Genomic DNA, 21,931 nt, shown 5'->3' on the forward strand with positions numbered 1-21,931 from the left:
TACAGGATTGTGTTTTCATCATGAACATTAAGGAAGTGAAGCTGTCATTAGTATTTCTCCATGAAACTTATTTTTTCCCCTCTTCTTAAAGAAGTCCTAATATTTTTTCTGCACAGTAACCAAGGTAATTTTAAATGCCAAACTGAATTCCCCCCGTGTCAGGTCACTTTTGGGGGGGTTAATCTTATAAATTCACTTGGTATAGTATTAAAGTATACTATAGTAAGAAAGTAAGATAAATCTTATTCTAAGCATATCCTAATGGACTTTAAAGCAAAGAGTTACAAAGTTCCAATTTATGTAACATTTGTTTCTCTAAGGACTGCTTCTCCATACCCAACTGGAGCCTGCAGTATAAAAGCAGCATTCGGAAAAAAAAAAAAAAAAAAAAAAAAAAAGCAGCATTCGCCACAGATGATTTTACTACAAAGTTCAGTTTGGCAAAATGCCCTTGTTATATTCTGCAAAGTAGGCCGGAGCAGCAGGGAGGGGAGTTTCCTTCCACTGACACAGTTTGCAGGGTGAGGGAAGTTGGTCCCCATGCATTTCCACGTGCGGGTGTGTGGGAGAGCATGTTCCTCTGAGTGCACAGAGTCCCTCAAGTTCAGGGTATGTTCTAGGTCCGGTGTGTTTCACCATATTCTCTGGACTGTTGCAAACACTACCTCCTTCAGAGATGATCCTCCGACACCTCTCATTCCCTGAGTACTACAAAGTCCATGTTTTTATTTTATTATGGTCTTCATGAAATCAAGAGATCTGGGGATCCATCCTGAGGTTATAACCATGGAATATTTGAGAATCACTGTTGTAAACAGTAACTTGTGTTATGAACAAGTCCATCATTCTAATTCAGTGTTATGCATTTTTCAGGACAAACGTAAGAGGAACACTGACCTCCACTGTCCTGTGTGTATTCTTTGAAAAGCTGGTACTGCCCTGTCCCAGGATGATGTGCGAGTTGCTTTTAGCAGCAGCCAGAGCCTATGGTGCTACACGGGGCTAAGCCTCGTGGTGCTTATTTTTGTCCATTTGTTTCTAGGTCAGCAAAGCAGCCTGCATTCTCACCACGCAGACCCTAATGAGGTTACTGAGGTCCCGAGAGGCAGCAGCAGCTGTGGATGTGAAAACCTGGCCAACTATCATTGACACAGGTGAAAGGGAGATTTCTCCAGAGGCATTGAGGGGGCAAGAACATTCAGTCCCCGAGATTTCCTAGATTCTCATGCCAAAGGTGTTTACACAGCTTTTCTGTTACAGCCCATTCCACCTGCTAAGACAGAGGCAAAACTTAATATCCACTCAGTTTGAGTTACCAAAGGACTGGATACTGCAACATCCAGATCCAAAGAAGCAGATCACAGTGTGCCAGAACTCTGGAAACAAAACGTGGCTTGCTGTTACTCTTGGCATCGTCAAACAGTGGTTAGGTGTTTGTGCCAGATGTGACCATAGACATGTAGGGCTACATAAAGTATGGGGAAGATCTGACCCTTGACTTCCAGATGTGATAGAGCTGGAACAGCATTGGACTAGGACTCAGAAGACCTGGTTCTGGTTCAAGCTTCAGTCCTTATTTTCTGTATAACCTTGTCTGAGATTACCCTTTCCTAAAATACTATCTACCCTGGCCTGACTCACATATTTATTGAGAATATCAAATGCAACATAATATGAAAATACTTTGAAAACCATAAAGTGTATGAATTTTAGATGGTGTTCATACTAAAGAAGGGGGTAAGACATTGGGATAGCTGGAGATGGTGGTGGAGGGGAGAGTGTGGGTTTTGGAGTTGGGCAGACAGGTGTAAATCCTCATCCTCTGTTACTCGTAACTACTTCATGGGGTCATAAAGGTTAAATGACATAAGGTAAAGCACCAGCATACAATCATAGTAATAACAACATCTAACTTTTTATTGAGCCCTTACCATGTGGCAGTCGTCTAACATGTGTTACCTAATTTCCTCCTTCTACCAACCCTATTAGATAAGTGCCAGTTTTAGCCTCATTTTACAGATGAGAAGACTGATGCACAGGGAGGTTAAGTAAGTAGCAGAACTGAAATTCAGACCCAGTCAGTTTGGCTCCCCTCCCAGCCCCTTAACCATTAATTTCCTCCCTACCAGTTTTCAGTAAGTATCACGTAGTGTCCACTTCAGGGACATTTATGTGGATTTAAATACAGGGGTGACATCTATTTATGGTTATTGTGTCCAGATGCTGAGCTACATTTTTTTACATTTGTTACTTAAGGATATAGATGAAGTCATTTATAATATGTAACACAAGTGGATTGTGTTGGTGTTAATGATGTAGGTAGATCTACTCTGGTTACTGGACTCAATCACGTTTCAGGAAGACCTGGAATGTGGTCTGTGATACGGACAACAGAAAGGTTTCTTTAGGTACTTGAGTAGCCCTTCCCTACACAGAGGTGGGTTGAAGGTGATAGAGCAAGTCTTTGGTTTGACCAGAGATGAGTGCCCAATGATACAGAGATTGAAAAGCCAGAGTCAGAATCGTTTCTTGATCTGGAAAGCCAAAGGAGCCATTGAGGAGGCATGGCTGGGGACAGAGACATCCTTGATATCTTTGGATATGACATACTTATAAAGCAAATTTGGAGGGAAGGGAGAGGTTATCATAAAAGAGCAAAGGAAAATAATTCCCAATTCTAGATTATCATTCTTAAAATCAGTCATGTTACCTTGGAGAAAAACTGTCCAACTTTTAAAGCAGTCCATGATTACTGTGACATGTACTAAACTGTAAATAATGAACTTTAACTTGAAACCAGCATAACAACCAGTAAAGCTTCTTGAGTTGTCTTAAAGTGCTTTATATGAATTAACTTCCTAACAGTTCTGGGAGGGCAGGTATTATTACCACTTTAGAGAAAAGGAAACAGACACAAAGAGGTTAAATAACATCAAGATGACATCACTGAGAAATGGCAGAGCTGGGATTTGAACACTGGCAGTCTGCTTCTTTAGCCTGTGTTTTCAGCTACTATGTTATATTACCCCTCACTAATCATCTAGTAAATACATCTGCCTGATGTAGTTTCCTTGTTTGTATTGTCTATTGGTGCCCTCAACCCCAACCCTCCTCTAGGAGTGACATATGTGAGCTGGTTGGTTAAACACGAGAAGCCTAAGCTTTAGCAAATCCCAGAAGCCAAGTGTGGCCATAGCAAAGCCACAGAAGACCGGTTGAAGAGCAATGATTTTCGAATTCCAACGTGTCTGATTTTTTTTTTTTTTATTGAAGTGTAGTTGACTTACAATGTTGTGTTTAATCTCTGCTGTATAGCAAAGTGACTCAGTTATACATATATATATATTCTTTTTCACATTCTTTTCCATTATGGTTTATCAGAGGATATTGAATATAGTTTCCTGTGCTATACAGTAGGATCTTGTTGTCGACGTGTCTGATTGACATCGGGTTTCTTCTTTTCCTTGCAGATGATTTACCCAGGAAAAGGTTACCTCAGCTGTACAAACCACCCACTCCTGAGATGCTGGCGTACCTTGATTTTAGTGTCTCCACAACTGGCATGCTTACGGGAGTGAAGGTAGAGTAGTTGGGTTGTATTTACTCTCTCGCTGGATGCTGGTAAAGTGCCAGGTCTGCAAAAAATAGAGATGACCACTGCCCCAGGGACTTCAGATGGAGAGGCCAGCTGGTTGTACCAGAGACCAGTAGGCAGAGGATCAAGGGCCACTGCTATATTTAAATAAAAGCATTGGCTCTTCCAGAATAAGTTATCCCAAGGAATTTGTGTTATGAAGTGTTCTGAACCTAGCATAGAAGCTAACAGATAACACGAGTTAGTTCAAGCCAGTATGAAGTCATAGATTTCGTATTTCATAAAACTCAATATTGAGAAATTAACAGATAGACTTACCCTTCAGTTAGACTTAGATTAGGCTTTTTGAAGCGATGAAAAATATACATCATTTTGAGGAGTTGGAGGGAATGGAAGCCTCTCAAAACTATCATTAGAGCTGCTTTTCTGCCTGTGGGATGCCAGTTCCATCCTGTTCCATGTTCCTTACCTTGCAGATGTCCCACTCTGCGGTCAATGCTCTCTGTAGAGCCATCAAGCTCCAGTGTGAGTTGTATTCCTCTCGGCAGATCGCCATCTGCCTTGACCCTTACTGTGGACTTGGCTTTGCACTCTGGTGTCTCTGCAGGTAGGCATGGAAAAGCAAAGAAACAATGCTTGGGAATATCTTTGGGGCTATGACCATCTCATCCTTCCATTTGCTCCCTTAATTTGGTAAAGTTTCAATAAAATGCTGATGTTTTCCAGAATTTGTGCATCTAATGTATCTTCGATGTTTGTCTGGTTTTGTTTGTATTCCCTCTTTCTATTAGTTTTATGCCTCAGACAAAAGGGCAGTGATCTCACTACCTCTTCTGTGCTCCATCCTGTCATCCTCATTGTAGAAGCAGAGCCAAGTAGAAGGATGACACTTGGGTGAAATGTCGTACTGTGTCAGCCAGAATGCACCCACTAGGCTTGGCAGGAAGGAATGTAATGAGATGGGTGACAGCATGTGGCTGGAAAGTAGCACATTGGCCACATTGTTACTTGTGGGGTAGCAGATCCCAACTCCTTCTACTCTCCTCCCAGAGGACCTCATCTCAGCCTGCATTTTCACCTCCTTGATGGGCATCTTCATGAATGCTTCAACTCAACATCTTCCTTCTGTGTTCCCCTTCTTCTTAGGATGGGGTCGTCCACCTAGGGGCCCACACTAGGAACTTGGGCTTTATCTTCAACTCTATATCTTTATGTCACACTTCCAATTAAATGCCATATCCTTTGGCTCCATTATTCTTAAACCTATCTATATAAGAATCACCTAAGGGTCTATGAAAAAAAAAAATAATGGGGCTTCCCTAGACATACTAACCTAGATCTCCAGAGGTGGAGACCACAATTCCAGTGTTTTTTTTTTTAATACAGGATTCCTGGGCTCCTAGTTATTCTGGTCTATATTCAAGGTTTAGGAAGTTGAGGATTCATGGCTGGAGATTGTACATACCATATAGGACTCTGACATTCCTTCCTTTTTATCCTGGGTGTACTGTCAGGATTCAAGCCCTCATCCTCTCTCACCTGGACTATTGCAGCCTCTCCTAACTGTCTCTCAGCCTTCAGTGACTCGTGTCTCCAATCCCCCCTCCATGTAACTAGCTTTACCCCAACTTCAAGCTATAGTGACAGCCTGCTGGGTAAATTCTAAACTCCTTCATATCATAATAGATCAGTGATTTCACAGTTTGGCCCTGACCCTTCTGGCTTCACTTCTCACCACTCCCCAGGCATTCTATGCTTTAGTATTTCACTCTGGAATCCTATTTCTGACAACCTTACACACACCATGTAATTTTATATCTCCGTGCCTTTGCATATGCTCTTCCTCTGCCTGGAATGCCCTCACCAGGTTCCCCATTTTTCCAGCCACTGTCAAATTCCTACTCATTCTTCAAGCCCGAGCTCAACTGTCGCCGACTCAGTGAAACACCTGCAGCCCCTTGCGTTCCCAGTTTGAATGACTTGCTCGTCATTCTGTGATCTTGATGGCCTTTATTCACATCTCAGTTACCACCTTCCACAGTCTGCTTTATTCTGTAGTTATTGTATCTTGTGAGTTGCATAGGAACAAGGCTGATTCTTAGACCTTTATATCTAATATGACCCGACCCTGTCCTTCACGCTCAGTAAATATTTGCTGAATTGATGGTGTTCTAGGATGAATTGATAATGTCATCTCTTGCCATTTTTCATTGCAGTGTCTATTCAGGTCATCAGTCCGTCTTAATTCCTCCTATGGAGTTGGAAAACAACCTTTTCCTCTGGCTCTCCACGGTCAACCAGTACAAAATAAGAGACACTTTCTGCTCCTATTCAGTAATGGAGCTCTGCACCAAGGGGCTTGGAAACCAAGTGGAGGTGCTGAAGGTAAGAAGCAGCTGTAACCAGGAGACAGTCCTGAGAGAAATGGGCCAGGCGTGATGATACCCCACCTTGGGCTGGCCAGACATATCTGCCTGCTTTTTTTCTAGGCAAACAGCTGTTTGTAAACCTCAGGAAGTTTATCTCTTTCACTTTCTAATTTAATGCACTCTTTCAGAGTTTACTCTGATTCTTACATTGTGGAGAAGAAGGTAAAACTGGTTAGGAGGCTGAATAGAAATGACTTTATGTGAAGATGAACAGAAACTGTGACCTCCAAGAGGATTTTTCCCAATAGAATTTGCAGCCCTGAGAATCTCAGAGATTGGTGACTGCCCCAGAGATAAGGTCGCTCATTCATGAGTGTATCCAACGATCATATGTCTAACTGGCATATGAGAGTCAAAAAACACTGAATTTTCTTTAGTAGAGAAATGTAACCTTAAGAATGAAAAAAAGAGATAAGAGGTTAGATATCTATGTTGCTAAATTTGTTTTTCTCTCAGTCCCATCTCTGCATTTGAAATAGAGAGAAATCTAAGGTACAGAAATGAAGAGGGATTAAAAATATATTGCTGAAAACCTAAGATTTTTAGGTGAAAGAGGAAAGAAATAGAGAATGAGCAGATTGACCAGTTGGTAATGACTTTTGTGGAATTCCTTGGCATTTTCTGAAAATGCATATCTTTTCTCTGGGTGTCTGAGGTGAGAACACATAGTTCCTTGGCTTTTCCTGACCAAAGAGATAGAGCAGTGGCCCTGCTTATTCAGCACTTCTGTGATCCTGCTGACCTCAGCTCCCGTGCGTGGTGTCTTACAGACCAGGGGAATCAACCTCTCCTGCATCCGGACGTGTGTGGTGGTGGCTGAGGAGCGGCCCCGCATTGCTCTCCAGCAGTCCTTCTCCAAGCTCTTCAAGGACATCGGTCTGTCCCCTCGGGCTGTCAGCACCACTTTTGGATCAAGAGTCAATGTAGCGATATGTTTGCAGGTGACTATCATGAAATCTTGCTTGTGTGGGAGGCTCAGAGCACAGGCTGCCACTTAGTTGCTGTAGGCCTCTGGGCTTTTTATTTGGACTTCACTGTACCTTATTTTGCCCATCTGTAGAATGAACATGGTAGCATCGTGCTTCACAGGGTCATTCTGTAGAACCACTGAGTTTCTAGGTGCCAAGCACTTGGAGCCGTGCCCGGCAATTGAGCGCTAATGTAAATGTTTACTCTCAGTAGTGGTTTTATGGTCCGAGACGATGAGTTGAGAAGATTTCTGAGTCCGATTTGAATTTTATTTATATGTTAACCTTTGTTTTCTGTCTCCTCCATCTTTTACGCCTTTTTTTTTTTTTGCAAAAGAAGTACAAATAAGCCTGCATTCTTTTCTCCAGCCAGATGGCAATTTTGCCATGTTATCTTGGTGGGTAAATAACAGAAAAGAGGCTGAAATAACAGGAAAGAACTGAGTCTGATTTTATGTAGCTTGGGAGCTCGTAAGGCAAATACAGACATGGACAAGAGTGAGAGTCAAAGAAGGTGGCGTAAATGGGTGGATGCTTGCAGGTCCTCTGTGTCTGTGGTCAGATGACTTTGGAGCAGCATCATGACACTTTAACTTTGGAGCCCGTTGTGGGCCCCTTGCTGCCAGCTTGGGCCAGTGCTGGTTTTGAAAGTCCCATGGATGCTGGTCTGTCTCATCCCTGCCTTGAGTCCAGGGCTGAGGACCCTCCTCAGCCTGGTAACCTTTCAGAGCTGCTTCGGCCCCCAGCCTGCTCTCCTGGGGGCGGAAAGGAAAGAAAGATGAGAAGAAAGCTGGGCCAGGAGTCTCTTTCGTTATAGCCCTGCCTCATCTGGTTGAAGACAGGGTGAGCGTTCAACATAGAGTTTGGATTTTTCATGTATGTGACTGAATTATCTATTTCTTGATTTGAAAATGTAAAATGTGGAAATACCATTCAGTTAATTTTAAATAAACAATACATTTATTTTTCTTTAGGGAACCTCAGGGCCTGATCCAACTACTGTGTATGTAGATCTGAAATCATTAAGACATGACAGGTACAGTAGATTGGTTATGCTTATTTTCTATTAGCATTCCTAAGCATATAAAGTCCTGAGCCTCAAGAAAGCCAGCTCTCCCCACTCCTTCCTTTTGTTGGTGTCTTCCAGGGGGATGGGAGAAGGGAAGGAATTCATTTTCATTATTAATACCTAATAAGGTTTACATTTATAAGAAGAAAGCTTTAATTCTCACAGTTGCTGCACTGTTCTCTAATATTAAAATGTAATACTGGTAGTTTGTAACATTTGACATAAATTACACTAAAATGGATAGACTCTTTCCTCTGGAAATTTAAAAATAACTGAGACAGACAGAATAAATGAGGCAGAGTAGGGTTTTTGAAACAACACTTTATCTGAGCCCCAGGAGTAAAAGCCTTCCTCCTCATCAGCTCACAGGTGAGTTGTAGCTATGCCCCAAGGGGAGCTCCTGGCGGAGGGCTCTGGGACCTTTTCCTGAGTCCCACTGACTTGGGCTGTGTTCACGGTGTGGCCCGTGGCAGTGACCCAGGCTGCACAGGTAGAGCGTCTCTAGTGCTGTGATTTTCAGCCTGGGGAGAGTTTGTCCTCCAAAGGACATTTGACAGTGTCTGGAGACATATGTATTGTCACAACAAGGGGATGCTGCTGACATCTAGTGGGTAGAGGCCTGGGATGTTGCTAAACATCCTGCAGTGCACAGGACAGTGCCTCACAAAGAATTCTACCAAAATATCCGACTCAAAATGTCAGTAATGCTGAGTTTGAGAAGCTCTGCTCTAATGTGAGGAGAGATAGATTAGAGGTTTGGGGAAGCAGTGTGTATAGCTGTGGTAGATGCGGTGCAGTCGGGTTTTTTTTAAGGCTCTTATGTTGTAAATATTGTTTTTCTTCAGGGTTCGTCTTGTGGAACGGGGTGCCCCCCAGAGTTTGCTCCTCTCAGAGTCTGGAAAGGTAATTTGTTCTGTTAACCATTGGGAAGGTGGTCTGTGCGTAGAAGTAGTTTTTGTTTTTTGTGGGGTGTTTTTGTTTTTTTTTTTTTTTGGCCGTGTTGGGTTTTCGTTGCTGCGCACGGGCTTTCTCTAGTTGTGGCAAGCGGGGGCTACTCTTCGTTCCATTGCGTGGGCTTCAGTAGTTGTGGCTCGCGGGCTCTAGAGTGCAGGCTCAGTACTTGTGGCGCACGGGCTTAGTTGCCCTGAGGCATGGCACGTGGGATCTTCCCAGACCAGGGCTCGAACCCATGTCCCCTGCATTGGCAGGCAGATTCTTAACCACTGCGCCACCAGGGAAGTCCCTCCGGTTTATTTTTGAGGTTGAATCTTGTTATACCTCTGTCTCCACTGAGCACGATCGCATGAGCGCTGTCTCAGCTCCTGCCTTTGTACACTCCCTCACCTCACTGAAGAGATGGGTGCGGGGAACTGCATTTCCTAGAGGTCATTAGATTTAATTGAACCCAGTCTTTGTGTTTTCTCTTTGATTCTTAGATTTTACCTGGAGTGAAAGTAGTTATTGTTAATCCAGAGACCAAAGGACCTGTTGGAGACTCTCACCTGGGAGAGGTATGTATAATTTTCCCCTTTACTCTGAAAAGTCAGCAGTGAAAGACTTTAGGGTTCATATTTTAGAAGTCAGGAAACTGTGGATATAGCTTTTCCCTCATGGTGAATTTTCAAGGGTTTTCATCTTTCTCTGTAAGGCTCAAAACTGAAATGGACAGAGGGGAGATTGAGACCAAGATGGAGTGAAGATTTAGGCACCCAAACTAGAACTAGTCCCAGATTGGTCCACTGACATAACCTTAGCTGAAAAGGAAAATGGACAAATCCCACCTGTTCCCACCTATTAAGGAGTGGAACTAAAAGGAGCCACAAATTTTAAATTTTTAAAATTTATACAAATTATATATTTTATTCCAAAATGTATCCATTTTTGTATTAGTATAAAAATATTTAAGACTTAATTTTTCTTCCCCCCAAATCTCTGAGAGACACTGATATCTCATCTCATAGCTCACTGGGAGCAATGTTGTGGGTGCACGAGGCAGATGACCCGGGCTCTGCCAGTTACCAGCTTCTTGTGATCGGGCAAGTTACTTAACCTCTCTGGGCCTCAGTTTCCTCAACCATAAGTAATAATGGCACCCACCTAAGTAGAATTGTGTGACAATTAAATGCATTAATACCTGTATCTGTCATACATTTGGAACAGTGCCTGTCACACAGTGAATACTAGTTTTATTACCATTGTTGGCTATTGCTGTGTTTAATTATAAATTCAAATAGCCTGTAGTATTTTCCTGCGGTCTTTGTAACTTAGTTTCAGAGCACAGAAATGATCCCTTGATGCATTTGTGAGACTCTGAAAGAGGCTGAGAAATGAGCCAGGGAGGGCTTCCCTGGTGGCGCAGTGGTTAAGAATCCACCTGCCAATGTAGGGGACACAGGTTCGAGCCCTGGTCCGGGAAGATCCCACATGCCGCAGAGCAACTATGCCCGTGCGCCACAACTACTGAGCCTGTGCTCTAGAGTCTGTGCGCCACAACTGCTGAGCCCACGTGCCACAACTACTGAAGCACGTGCACCTAGAGCCCATGCTCCTCAACAAGAAAAGCCACAGCAATGAGAAGCCCGTGCACCACAACAAAGAGTAGCCCCTGCTCGCTGCAACTAGAGAAAGCCCGTGCATGGCAACAAAGACCCAACGCAGCCAAAGATAAATAAATAAATAAATTTATTTTTTAAAAAAAGAAAGAAAGAAAGAAATGAGCCAGGGAGGCAATGTAGCCTCAAGGTTAAGAGCACGGCCTCTGTGGCCACCCAGGCTTGGGTGTGGGTTTCCTAGTTTCTGCATCTTAGGCAAGTTACTTAACTCCTTTTTTTTTCATCTGTAAAATGGGAATAACAGTAGTACAAACTGTATTGCCATGTCATATATGTCAGGATTGATGGAGGTAAGGCATATAATACTGTTCAGCACATGGTAAACACTTGATAACTGACAGCTGCCTTTATTGTTGCAGCTGTGTTGTTACTATAAAAATGAGATTAAAAAACCAAAAGAGGGACTTCCCTGGTAGTCCAGTGGGTAAGACTCCGTGCTCCCTATGCAGGAGGCCCAGGTTTGATCCCTGGTCAGGGATCCCACATGCTGTAACTAAGATCCCATCCCAACTAAGAGTCCACATGCCGCAACTAAAAGATCCCACAACTAAGACCCAGTGCAGCCAAAATTAATTAATTAATTAATTAATTAATTAAGCCAAAATCATCTGTCCCAGAGAACTGAATTGATTCTGGCGAAATGTGACCAGTGCTTTTTCTCATTGTAGATTTGGGTGAACAGTCCCCATACAGCCAGTGGCTATTACACCATCTATGACAGTGAGACTCTTCAAGCTGACCATTTCAACACGCGCCTCAGCTTTGGGGATCCTGCTCAGACCCTCTGGGCTCGAACAGGATACCTGGGTTTTGTCCGCCGGACCGAGCTCACAGCAGCCACCGGAGGTATCTTCACCAGCTCCTCACCCTCGTCCTGCTGTGCTTTTCCGCCCCTAGCAGGGGCTGGCCTTCCGCAGCCTGCCTTTGGATGTGGAGTGTGTGTATTGAATTATTCCCTTCTCCGACTCTTGAACCCATACATGAATTTGTTTTCATTTGAAGTAAGACTTTGCCCTCAAAGAGGACCCAGGAAGTAAGCACTGGCGCCCCGTGTCAGCATCCCTGAACTGTGGGTTGGCTCGGCCAGGCAGTCGTAGAGATGTGCCTAGTGATGGGTAGATGCCTCTGGCAGGACTCAGCCCTCAGCAAGCCCCTGGGACAGGCATCCCATCTTTAGTCCCTTTGCTCCTAAGCCTTGCGAGCGGGAGGCAGTGCGGAGGAGCCAACCTGCCGAAGCTCTCCGTCCCTCGGCGGCTCACGCTGGACACGAGCCTGCTTGGCAGGGCTCTCGCGTAAGCAGCCCCCAGTCATCCTCTGCCCACTGGGCAGTCACAGTGAAGCCGTGACTTCAACCTTCCTGACGGCATGAATGGCCATTTTAAAATACCCAGCACTGATTGCATCATACACACCCAGAACTGACACAGATCACTCACTGGACTTGAACAGCTGGAACTGAGCCCAGTCATTTCTCCTCCGCCCCTTGCATCTGTTCCCCACTGACCAGCTCCAGAGTGTCTCCATATTTCACGGGGAAGTAGAATAACATACTGGTGGTGAGGGAAGCATCCCTAGCCAGGTGCCTTGGGTTTGAAGCCTACCTCTGTCATTTGCTGTACGACCTTGAGCACTCACTCAACCTCTCAGTTTCCTACCTGGAAAATGGGAGTGATAACGTTTCCTGCCTTGTGGAAATGATGTGAGATTAAATGACATAATGCCTTCAGGTGCCTGGAACAGTGACTGGCACACAGAAAAACCTCGATAGTCATTAGCTACTCTTCCTGTTGTTCTTGTTACTACAGTCTTCAGCTCTTGTGTGATGGGACTCTGCTGGCCTTCCTCATCCTTCTCTCTCCAACAGCTCCTAGCAGTTTGTTTTGCTAAATTTTTCAGAAATCTTCCTTTTCCTGAAAATACAACATTCTGTAGACCTAGCTAAATCATCTCTCTTCTTTTTAGTATCTGTATAGACATAAACCATGCAGCCTTGTGTATGCAGTGTGTGCATAAAATCTTTAAAAAAAGATTTCTGCAACGTCCTGCTGGATTACAAGCCTATTAATAACCAGGGCTAGTCTCTCCATGGAGTCCTTGAAGATGTCCAGAAACAATGACATATGTTCACTTCTTTTCCATCTCAAATCCTCTCCCCTCCTCCCCTCCCCAGCCATCATCTGGCTAATTCCTATTTATCCTTAAAAGCTCAGCGTGGCTTCAGCTTTTCCCTTTCTGAACCCTTGAGCTGAGCTCGGGGAGGGGGGGCCCTAGTGCACACTCGGGTCGCTGGGCTGACCTCATCCCACCTGATGTCCAGCCATAGGACATCTGTTCTGTGTGTGTTTCCCCCACTAGACAGCAAGTATCTTCAGAGCAGGAATCGTGTTACATCATCTTTGTCTCCCCAGCACTAGGCACAATTCCTGGCACGTGGTAATAATAATAATAACAATAGCTAATGTTTTCAGCACTTACAGTGTACCAGGCATCATATTAACTCCCTTATATGAATTTAATCCTCACAGCAGCCATTTATTATTACCCCTGTCTCACAGAGGGGAAGCACGACTCAGAGACTTAAGTTAATTGCTCCACGTTACAGAGCTGGTGAGTGGTGGCGCCAGGTGACGTGGCAGGCAGTCTGGACCCTGTGCTCTTAACTCCAACGATGTATTACACTCAGTGCATCTGATGAACCAGGTTCCTCTTTCTCTCCCCGTCAGAGCGTCACGACGCCTTGTACGTGGTGGGAGCTCTGGACGAGACACTGGAGCTGCGAGGCCTGCGGTACCACCCCATCGACATCGAGACCTCCGTGTCTCGGATCCACAGGAGCATGGCCGAATGGTAAATCCCCTGCACAGCATAGGTCCCCCCTCAGCTGCGGTACCAGTTGCTCTGTAGTTAGCCGTCTATACTAGACCACCTACGGCTGTGGAACTCCAGGGGAGCCAGAAAATAAACGACTGATCCTTGTCTGGCAGTGTGCCGTCTGCTGAGGCAGACGAGGCCGCGGAGACACGGAGACAGGCTCCGTGGACTCGCTGTGGGGCTGGATCCTTTTTGTTGGTAGGCGCTTACCGTTGGAAGGGACCTAACTGATCATCCGCCTCTAGGAAGTCGGTAGAGGGCGGTGGGAAGAACCATGACTTTCAGGTCAAAAGACCCAGCTGGAAGCCCCAGCGCTCCCACGGAGGCTGCTTTCCTCATCTGAAAAGGCCTCCTCTGCTCCTTCCTGATTATCAGGATGATCAAGTGAGAATGTACTTTGTAAACTATCAAATGGTAAGCAGATGAAAAGGACTGTTATTATTATCTGGTCCAATTTCCCTCTTAGTGCGGGAATTCCCCCTACATTATCCCTGACAAAGGATCATCCAACCTCACGTTGACTAAAAATTTCTTACAATTAAAACTCTGTAGTTTTTACCTATTTGCTTTCATCGTGGATTCTTAACAGTACAGAATCCATCCAGTTTCTTTTTGTACATGTTTAAGTCAGTGTGTCCTTCTCAGGTTTGTTTTTTTTTTTTTTCATGCAAGGTAGCCACAGTTCTTTTAATGGTTTGTTCATGCTTTCCAGATGCTTCTTTGTCTTGCTTTTGTCAGAGTCTCTCCTCTGAACAGACCTGAGCAATGCCCATGAGGTGTAAGAACAACGCAGAGAAGTTGGGCGCCATGGTTACCCCCTAATTGTAACCATTTGACTTTTGATGCTACCAAATATTGTGTACATTTTTCTGAACGACTGAGTCTGTTTTTTAAAGCAGTTCAACACTGCAAAACACAAGTCAGGTCATACCTTCTAACCCAGCAACCCAACTGAATGTAAGGCAACTTTCTACCTTATAGCACAATAGGAGAGAGCGTGTATGGGGCACTGAGTTCAGATGAGGCCAGGCCAACTCCCTTCCTGTTTGGTGTTATAATATAGATAATAATCTTAGTCAAAGCTCTTATGTTGCAAATATCAAGAATTCTCTTCAAAACAACTTAAGCAAAAGAGAGTTCATGGACAGAATACCTGGTTATCTCAGAGGTTCCTAGAAGTCTCTGACCAGCTCTGGATCTCAAGAAAGGTAGAAACAAGGAACGGGAAGGCCGTCAGGAACCACCGTCTTCTCGCTTTCTAGAGCCATGTGGGCATCCACTTCATTCTTTCTCTCCTCCCTGAAGAGCCATTCTCTGTACTTCTCTGCACACCTGCTACCCCAGAACGTTCCAGTCCACATGTCCTCAGTTCAGGTGACCAGCTAACAACTTTCATTCCCACTTCCAAACTCCCAAGAGATTTTAAATGGCTCAGCTAATCAGCTGTGATCATAGGGGCAAGGTCATGTATTAAAGACATAGCTGAGAGCCTTCTGGTTGGATCCAAGCGAGAAGGCAGTTCTCAGGGAAAATGGGGTGAAGTCTTGGGCAGACACTGTAAAAGATGACATGTTAACTGAATGTCATTGAAATTTCAGTGCCGTGTTCACGTGGACCAACTTGCTCGTGGTGGTTGTGGAACTGTGTGGCTCTGAACAGGAGGCCCTAGATCTGGTTCCTTTAGTGACAAATGTGGTCCTGGAGGAGCATTACCTCATCGTGGGCGTCGTAGTTGTGGTGGACCCAGGCGTTATCCCCATCAACTCCAGAGGAGAGAAGCAGAGGATGCACCTCCGTGACAGCTTCCTCGCTGACCAGCTGGACCCCATCTATGTGGCATATAACATGTAACCAGCCTTGTGGGGATTGCAGGGGCCATCCTGCAAAACCACAGGACCAAAGACCCGTGACTAGGAGGAAGCTTTCCTGTGGTGTGAAATAAGCTGAGATGGCTACATTATATCCTTCATCTCATCCTGTGGGATTCTGCAATCACATGGCACACAGGAAAGGGGAATTCTGTGGTAGCAAATGAAAAAAACGTTAACAGTCTGTTAGTCATGAGCTTTGACGTAGTGTGAGCAGCACGTTACTAAAGCAATTACATCCATGTTGCATTTTTTTCATCTGTTGTATATAGTTGTATTTTTATCTAATGCTGTTTTAGAATTTTGTAAGGGAGTTTAATGAATTCACATGAAGGGGGTAGTCTGAGTTACACAGTTCCCCGCTCTGTACTGTATTTTGCCATTTTACCATAGTTAAGACATTCTGCGGGTTTTGTTAACACGGAACTACTTGGCTTACTTTCAGTTGACCCACAAGCAAATCAGATAACCCACTGAATATGAGAATTACTTTATATATATAAAATTCTTGATGGTAAAACATTTTGACCAGTGTTTTAAACATGTAAATAAGAATACACATAATTCAGCTAAAAATTGAAGAATTGGCTTGTATAGTTGTAACAACTAAAGTAGAAACATTTCTACTTTGAGAGAATCTCAGTATTCTCTGGATGCAGTGTAATTGAATAGGTGACTAAAAAGTGCAAACTGTTTGCAGGTTTTGCTGCACATTGTACCGTGTCTCTGTTGGCTGGTGTATTTTATAAAATGAAGCTGCCTATGTTTGTTTTTTAAGCTTGCATTCCCAGAATCAGCTTAAGCTTTTAAGAATTCAGCCTGTTTCTACAAACTGAATAATCTCAGTTGAAAAATCAGAATGTTAGGAAAAGCTAAGATTCATTAGATCCCACCCAATTCTAAGGAACCGGAAAAACTCACTCTGGCCCCCAGTGTTGAAACCGTCTTTCACGTTTAGAATGACTGCATAAGAATTTAGAATTTCCTCTTTTCCAGGCCCATTGTACACTGTGTCGGCAGTTATACATCTAGCTTTTCTTTTCTGAGAGCTGAAGAGCATCCTCTGTTCTTCCAGTTCACGAGGGTGGGGATTTTAAGAACAAGAGCAATAGGCTGGGAAGGCAGTGGGATCGATAGTCACGCGAAGGCATAAGGCCTCGTAACCGCATGTCTCAGAACTGACCGATTTGGGTTGCCAAAATAGCCAGGCTTATGCTGAAATAGGGGAAGTCTGATGTATGCAAGAAACGCTTTTGAAATAACTGGTGCCCAGGCCAAGCGGACAGAGCCTGGGACTGAGTTTGGCCTCTGGCTCGGTTTCCTTTCTTTGGTCTGATACTTCATATATTTGAATATAGTTGAATTTTATTATTTTTTTCTTACAGAAATATTTTTTAAAATTTAAAAAAAAAACTCAAAGTGAACAGAGTTAACTTGTTAAATCAGAATGGTTCTCTTTGACCCACTCTGGTCTATTGTGTAAATATTTATTTAGACTATTTTAATAATACATATTATTTACCCCACTGTAACATCATGTAAACTAAATATGTTTTTAAACAATTTTTTAGACTTGTAATTACCCTGAAAATAAGGTTTATAATGCAAAGACCAGACCCTTCACCACGGCAGCACTCCTGGGGGGCTGCTCTTACACAGTCTTATGACTCAAAGCCACTTTATTGACTCCCTTTTACATAATCCTCTTTTCCTCCCAACTCATTCTCCACAGAGGGAAGACCTCAAGACATTTTCCAGTTCCAGATCTCTTTTTCAACATTTTGGATGACGTTAACTTACACATGATGGGAGAGGTTCTAGGATGTACAGGAAAAAAGCACTTGCATTGGGGTAAGAAATCCAGTGACTAGCAGAGGAAACAGCCTGCTTATTTGGAAAGTAATTTTCTTAAGACAGTTTTTAATGATTCACTAATCAAAGCAAGGGATCCTGAGGATCTTCTATCTCCGTAATCCACAAGTTCTAAGAAAAAGGTGCAAGGCAGAGTCTATCCTATGGGTTGCTTTCATTAATTCTTATTACACAAGTTAGGGTGTCTGCTACAAATACACTGTGAGCCACATCTGTCATTTTAAAATTTCTAGTAACCACATTTTAAAAAGTAAAAAGAACAGGTGAAATTGATTTTAATATATTATTTAGCACAACATATCAAAAATACTATCATTTCAACATGGGATCAATATAAAAAATTAATGAGATATTTTACTTTCTTTTTTTCATATTATGTCTTTGTAATCCAGTGTGTATTAAGCACATCTCAATTCGGACTAGCCATATTTAAAGTTTTCAGTAGCCACACATGGCTGTTGGCTACCATATTGGACAGTGCAGATTATACTCATTCCTTCAAATAAAGTATTCCGTTAATCTCATGGTATGGCCAACTCCCAGTTATTTAGGGGCTGATTATCTAGTTTTGTAGTTCCTGAGGCCTCTGATTTATTGGGGTTTTTTTGCTTTCTGCCTTGTGGCTGCTTTATTTATCTTTTGCCTGTCCCCCAAAGCCAGAATAAGCTGGTGGAGGAAAGAAAACTAAGATGCTAAGATGTGTCTTTGGGGAACTTCACCAGTAACTCTGGTAAAGTATCCTCTGGAAGGGGAAGAGAGTCAGTCATTAGTTTAGAGGTGTTTGTGGGATCATGTACAGATCTAATGCCTAGTCTGTTGCAGACTTGGTAAGAAAACTTCCTCTTGGTGACACAATGCTCTTAGTCTTTCCACATTACGTAGAACCTTTGTGGTAGAACTGACTCTTAAGAGAGGCCCCAAAGGCCATTATTAATAGAAACAGCCTTGCCAAAACTTGGAAACACATTGTGTCTGGGTTTTTATGCCTGTGGGGAGCGCGGGGCGGGGGGGGGGGGGTACGGACTAAAGAATAGCAAGCCCTCATTTCAGATAAGAGAAACCTATTCATCTGAAAGTTTTTGAACCTCTTTCTGCCTCTCAGCAGAAGTAATGAGGTAGATCAGGAAGGGGCTGCCTCAGAACAAATGCCATCTCCTGCATCAGTGAGACCTTGGGAATGACCAGCATGCTAATGGGCATCAGTGAATCCACACTCTTGATTTCCTTCCTGCCTCATAAAGGGCCCCTGCTTCCCCAGTACCAGGTCCTCCTGAAGTTGTGCTGCCTCAGGCTGTTTAGGGACCATTGCCTGTCTATTGGTCATAGGAGTGTCTACTTAACTTTAGTCCCTGGGCAATGCTTGCTTAATGCTTTTGTTGAATCAACAAAGGGCCCGAGGCCTTAGGCTTTTTTGTTAAGGTCTGTGCCCCAGGCATGGTGCTCAATATCTTGGCCAAATAAATTACTTTCCTTGAATATCCAGGAATCTTTAGACTAAAGCAATGAGGAGTTATCACCTCACCCTCAAACTCCAACATGATCTATGCCTTAGAGTTGTTTTTGTTGTCTGCTTTCGTGTAAAAACAAGAGTATTTGGAGCAAGCTGCAGTACTCCAAATACACAATAGGCCTTTTCTTTATCATTCATTCAACATTTCTGGTTTAGGTATATGTAGATGGGCCATGTTATTTGTCCAGAGGAAGAGAGTGTAAAGATATAAGAATAATTTTTTAGTCCTAAATGCTGTTTTGTTTATTTTTTGTCAAGATATTTACCAGTGTCAGATTCAAACTATAGTACTGTGTAATTATGTATAAAGGTTTTTTTTATTTATTTGAAATTAGACTAGATATACATTTTTAAATTTAACATCTGGCTGGACAGTGTTCTATTAACTCATTGAATGTGTTTCCTTTGTCTTGTGTTAATAAATATTGATGCCTGATTATGTTTAATGCTTCACACATTGGGAGAATTGATAAATTGGAATTAATAAATTTTAAATTTAACTTCAGATGGTAAGACCCAAGGATACCTGGAGAGGTCTAAGGAAAATGAACACAGAGATCCGAAGTTATAGCAAATCAGTTCTATAAAAGGAGGCCAGATTGAGGAACAGTAGAGAGTCATTTTGAAAACTAATAAGCCTTTTGTCCAGACTAATTATAACTTAGTTTTCCTCCTACCCCTGTAGCATTTGGCAGTTTTAAACTATTGATCATACATGTTATTATTATTTTTTAAAATCTGTAATTGGACTGGGTTTCAGCTTTTCTAAGGTAGTACCTCATTTGCTCTCTCATTTCCTGGTTTCAAGAAACTTGATGGGAGTTTTTATCAAATTGAGCATATTCTCAGACACTGAAACTGGTCCTTGAATTACAGTCCAAGCTATTCAGGCAGCTGAGAATTTTTTTTAACTTAATACACATTTATTGAGTGCCTACCCACTAGGCACAAGTCACTCTGATAACAACTGAAGCTAGAGAGAGAGAAACTCAAGTCACTGCCCTCAAGAAGATACAGGAAAACAATACACTACATTAAGGGTTAACGAGTAGAGGTGGACTGTGGGAGCAGGTCGGATAGGCACCCAATCCAATGATGAGGGAGGATAATGAGGAATTCGGGCTGGAGGAGGTAACATCTGAACTGAGTTTTGAAGGATGAGCTAGCCAAATAAAGGCAGCAACTGGGGAGGCAGAGTTGCATATTCTGGAAACTGCAATTTATTATTAGGATGTAGGGTTTAAAGGGAGAAAAGTAAAAGATAACTATCTGTGGAGGTCTGAGCCAAGGACAGATCACTAAGGGCCTTAATGTGTCAAGCTAAGAATTTTGGACTTTTATCGAGAAGGCCAAAGAGAGCCAATGAGGTGTTTATAGCAAGGAAATAACATGCTCAGATTTGCAACATAGAAGATTATTCTGGTAGTCATGTAGAAAATGGATTGGTGCAGGTAGGGAAAGGAAGGTAAAACCTGGGACAGCGAGATCAGTTGAGAGGCCTTTGCAGAAACTGCAGTGATAGAGCAAAGCACTTTAACCAACGCAGTGACAGGATGGAGACCAGAGACACCGCATGTAAACTTGGGAGAGAGTAAGATGTCAATCACTGAACATTCAGAATAAGGAAGGAGGAATCCAAAATAACTTGTAGATTTCTGACTTCGGGAGTTAGGTAGTAGTGGAGTCATTTACCAAGATAGGGAAAAAAGAGGAGGAATAGATTTGGGAAAGAAGATGCTGTGTTCCATTTTGGTCACGTTCGTTTGAGGTGCTGTGGAGGTCCAACAGGCTGCTAAATATTTAGGTCTCTGCCTCAGGAGAGCTCTGGCCCAGAAATACACATTTCGGAGACATTCTTTTAAAAGTGGTAGTTGAAGCCATGGAACGGATGATAGTGCCAAGAAAGATCATGTAGAGTGAGAAAAGGCCCAATGATGGAGCCGTAGGGAACACGAGCATTCAAAGCCTGAGGGAGGAAGAAGAATCCACAAAAGGGAGAAGGAATGACTGGAGAGATAGCGTCAAAGCCAAGAAGGAGCTTGGGCAAAGAAATCGAAGGACGAGTTTTGAAGAGGAGGGAGTGCCCAGCAGTGCCGAAGGCTACAATGAAGCTGAGAAAACAGGGACTGGCTAGCGTCTGTGGTATCTGGCAACCAGGCGGTCACTGGTAACCTTGGTCAGAGCAGAAGCAGTGGCAGTTATGGGGGCAGGAAGCAGAAGACTGGTTCTGGAGAGGTGTGATGGGAAGTGTGACTGAACAGAGGCTACTCTTTCTAGAAGCTGTATCTACACATAGAAAGGAAAGAGATGGGATAGTAGTTAAATGAGGGATGTAGAATTGATGGAGACTTTTTTTAAGACGGAAGAAATAAAATATTCCTGAGTAGAGGGAAAGTTTCCAAATAAAGCAATGAGGGATAATGGACAAAACGAGGTCACTGAGAAAGCAGGAGGGGTGAGGATCCAGAGAACAGGTGGAACGATTAGCCTTTGAGGGGAGGAAGCACATTTTTTCAAATAAAACTGGGAAGAGGCAAGATCCTGATAGTAGGAAGTTAGTAGAGGCCTACTGATGACCTCCTTCACTTCTCTGAACCTCCTTTCTCAGTCTACAGAGATGAATATTCATTTCTGAGATAATCTCTAAAATAAATATGATAGAGCTGACAGAAAATAACATGGAATCTGCAAATAATAGGAATTCCTAAGAAGCAGATGTAAGAGGGAAATTTACATGAAACTCATAGAAACAAAGACTAAAAATAAAATAGTTGTATTCAACTAAAAAAAGAAAAAAAGGGCCCTCTACAAAAGTAGAAGGAGGGAAATAATGAAAAGAAAGGCAGAAATTAATAAATACAAAATAAAGGAAATGTAAAAGGTTCAACAAAACCAGAAGCTGATTTCTTAAAAATAACCTAATCTCTAGTAAAACTTGTGTATGCACATGCACACACACACACACACACACACACACAAGAACTAGTAGGAAACACAAAGGAGAATATAACTACAGCTACAGTATTTTTTTAATCTTGAGGGATTATTATAATATTGCAGTAAATTTGAATTTTAAATGAAACAATTTTCTAGAAACTATGCGATTTGAAAATTTCACTCAAGAAATAGAAAAATCT

General features: G+C 42.9%; 1 protein-coding gene across 5 annotated transcripts in view; it reads left to right on the forward strand.

The window, feature by feature from the left end:
• The window catches only part of DIP2B (disco interacting protein 2 homolog B), a 239,664-nt gene extending 217,908 nt beyond the window's left edge, over positions 1-21,756 (forward strand). For 4 of the 5 annotated variants that reach the window (XM_082352335.1, XM_082352333.1, XM_082352332.1 and 1 more), the window contains 11 exons: positions 1,043-1,154; positions 3,471-3,580; positions 4,072-4,202; positions 5,812-5,980; positions 6,795-6,965; positions 7,967-8,028; positions 8,907-8,964; positions 9,498-9,572; positions 11,342-11,519; positions 13,397-13,520; positions 15,143-21,756. In XM_082352335.1, the coding sequence (XP_082208461.1) occupies positions 1,043-1,154; positions 3,471-3,580; positions 4,072-4,202; positions 5,812-5,980; positions 6,795-6,965; positions 7,967-8,028; positions 8,907-8,964; positions 9,498-9,572; positions 11,342-11,519; positions 13,397-13,520; positions 15,143-15,395 (1,443 nt within the window). In that variant the 3' untranslated portion in view covers positions 15,396-21,756. The remainder of the gene's footprint in view (positions 1-1,042; positions 1,155-3,470; positions 3,581-4,071; positions 4,203-5,811; positions 5,981-6,794; positions 6,966-7,966; positions 8,029-8,906; positions 8,965-9,497; positions 9,573-11,341; positions 11,520-13,396; positions 13,521-15,142) is intronic. The other variant, XM_082352336.1, reaches the window with a different exon arrangement.
• The last annotated feature ends 175 nt before the right edge of the window (positions 21,757-21,931 follow it).

This window comes from Balaenoptera borealis (genome assembly GCF_965194805.1).
Source record: "Balaenoptera borealis genome assembly, chromosome: 13".
NCBI classification, from domain to species: Eukaryota; Metazoa; Chordata; class Mammalia; order Artiodactyla; family Balaenopteridae; genus Balaenoptera; species Balaenoptera borealis.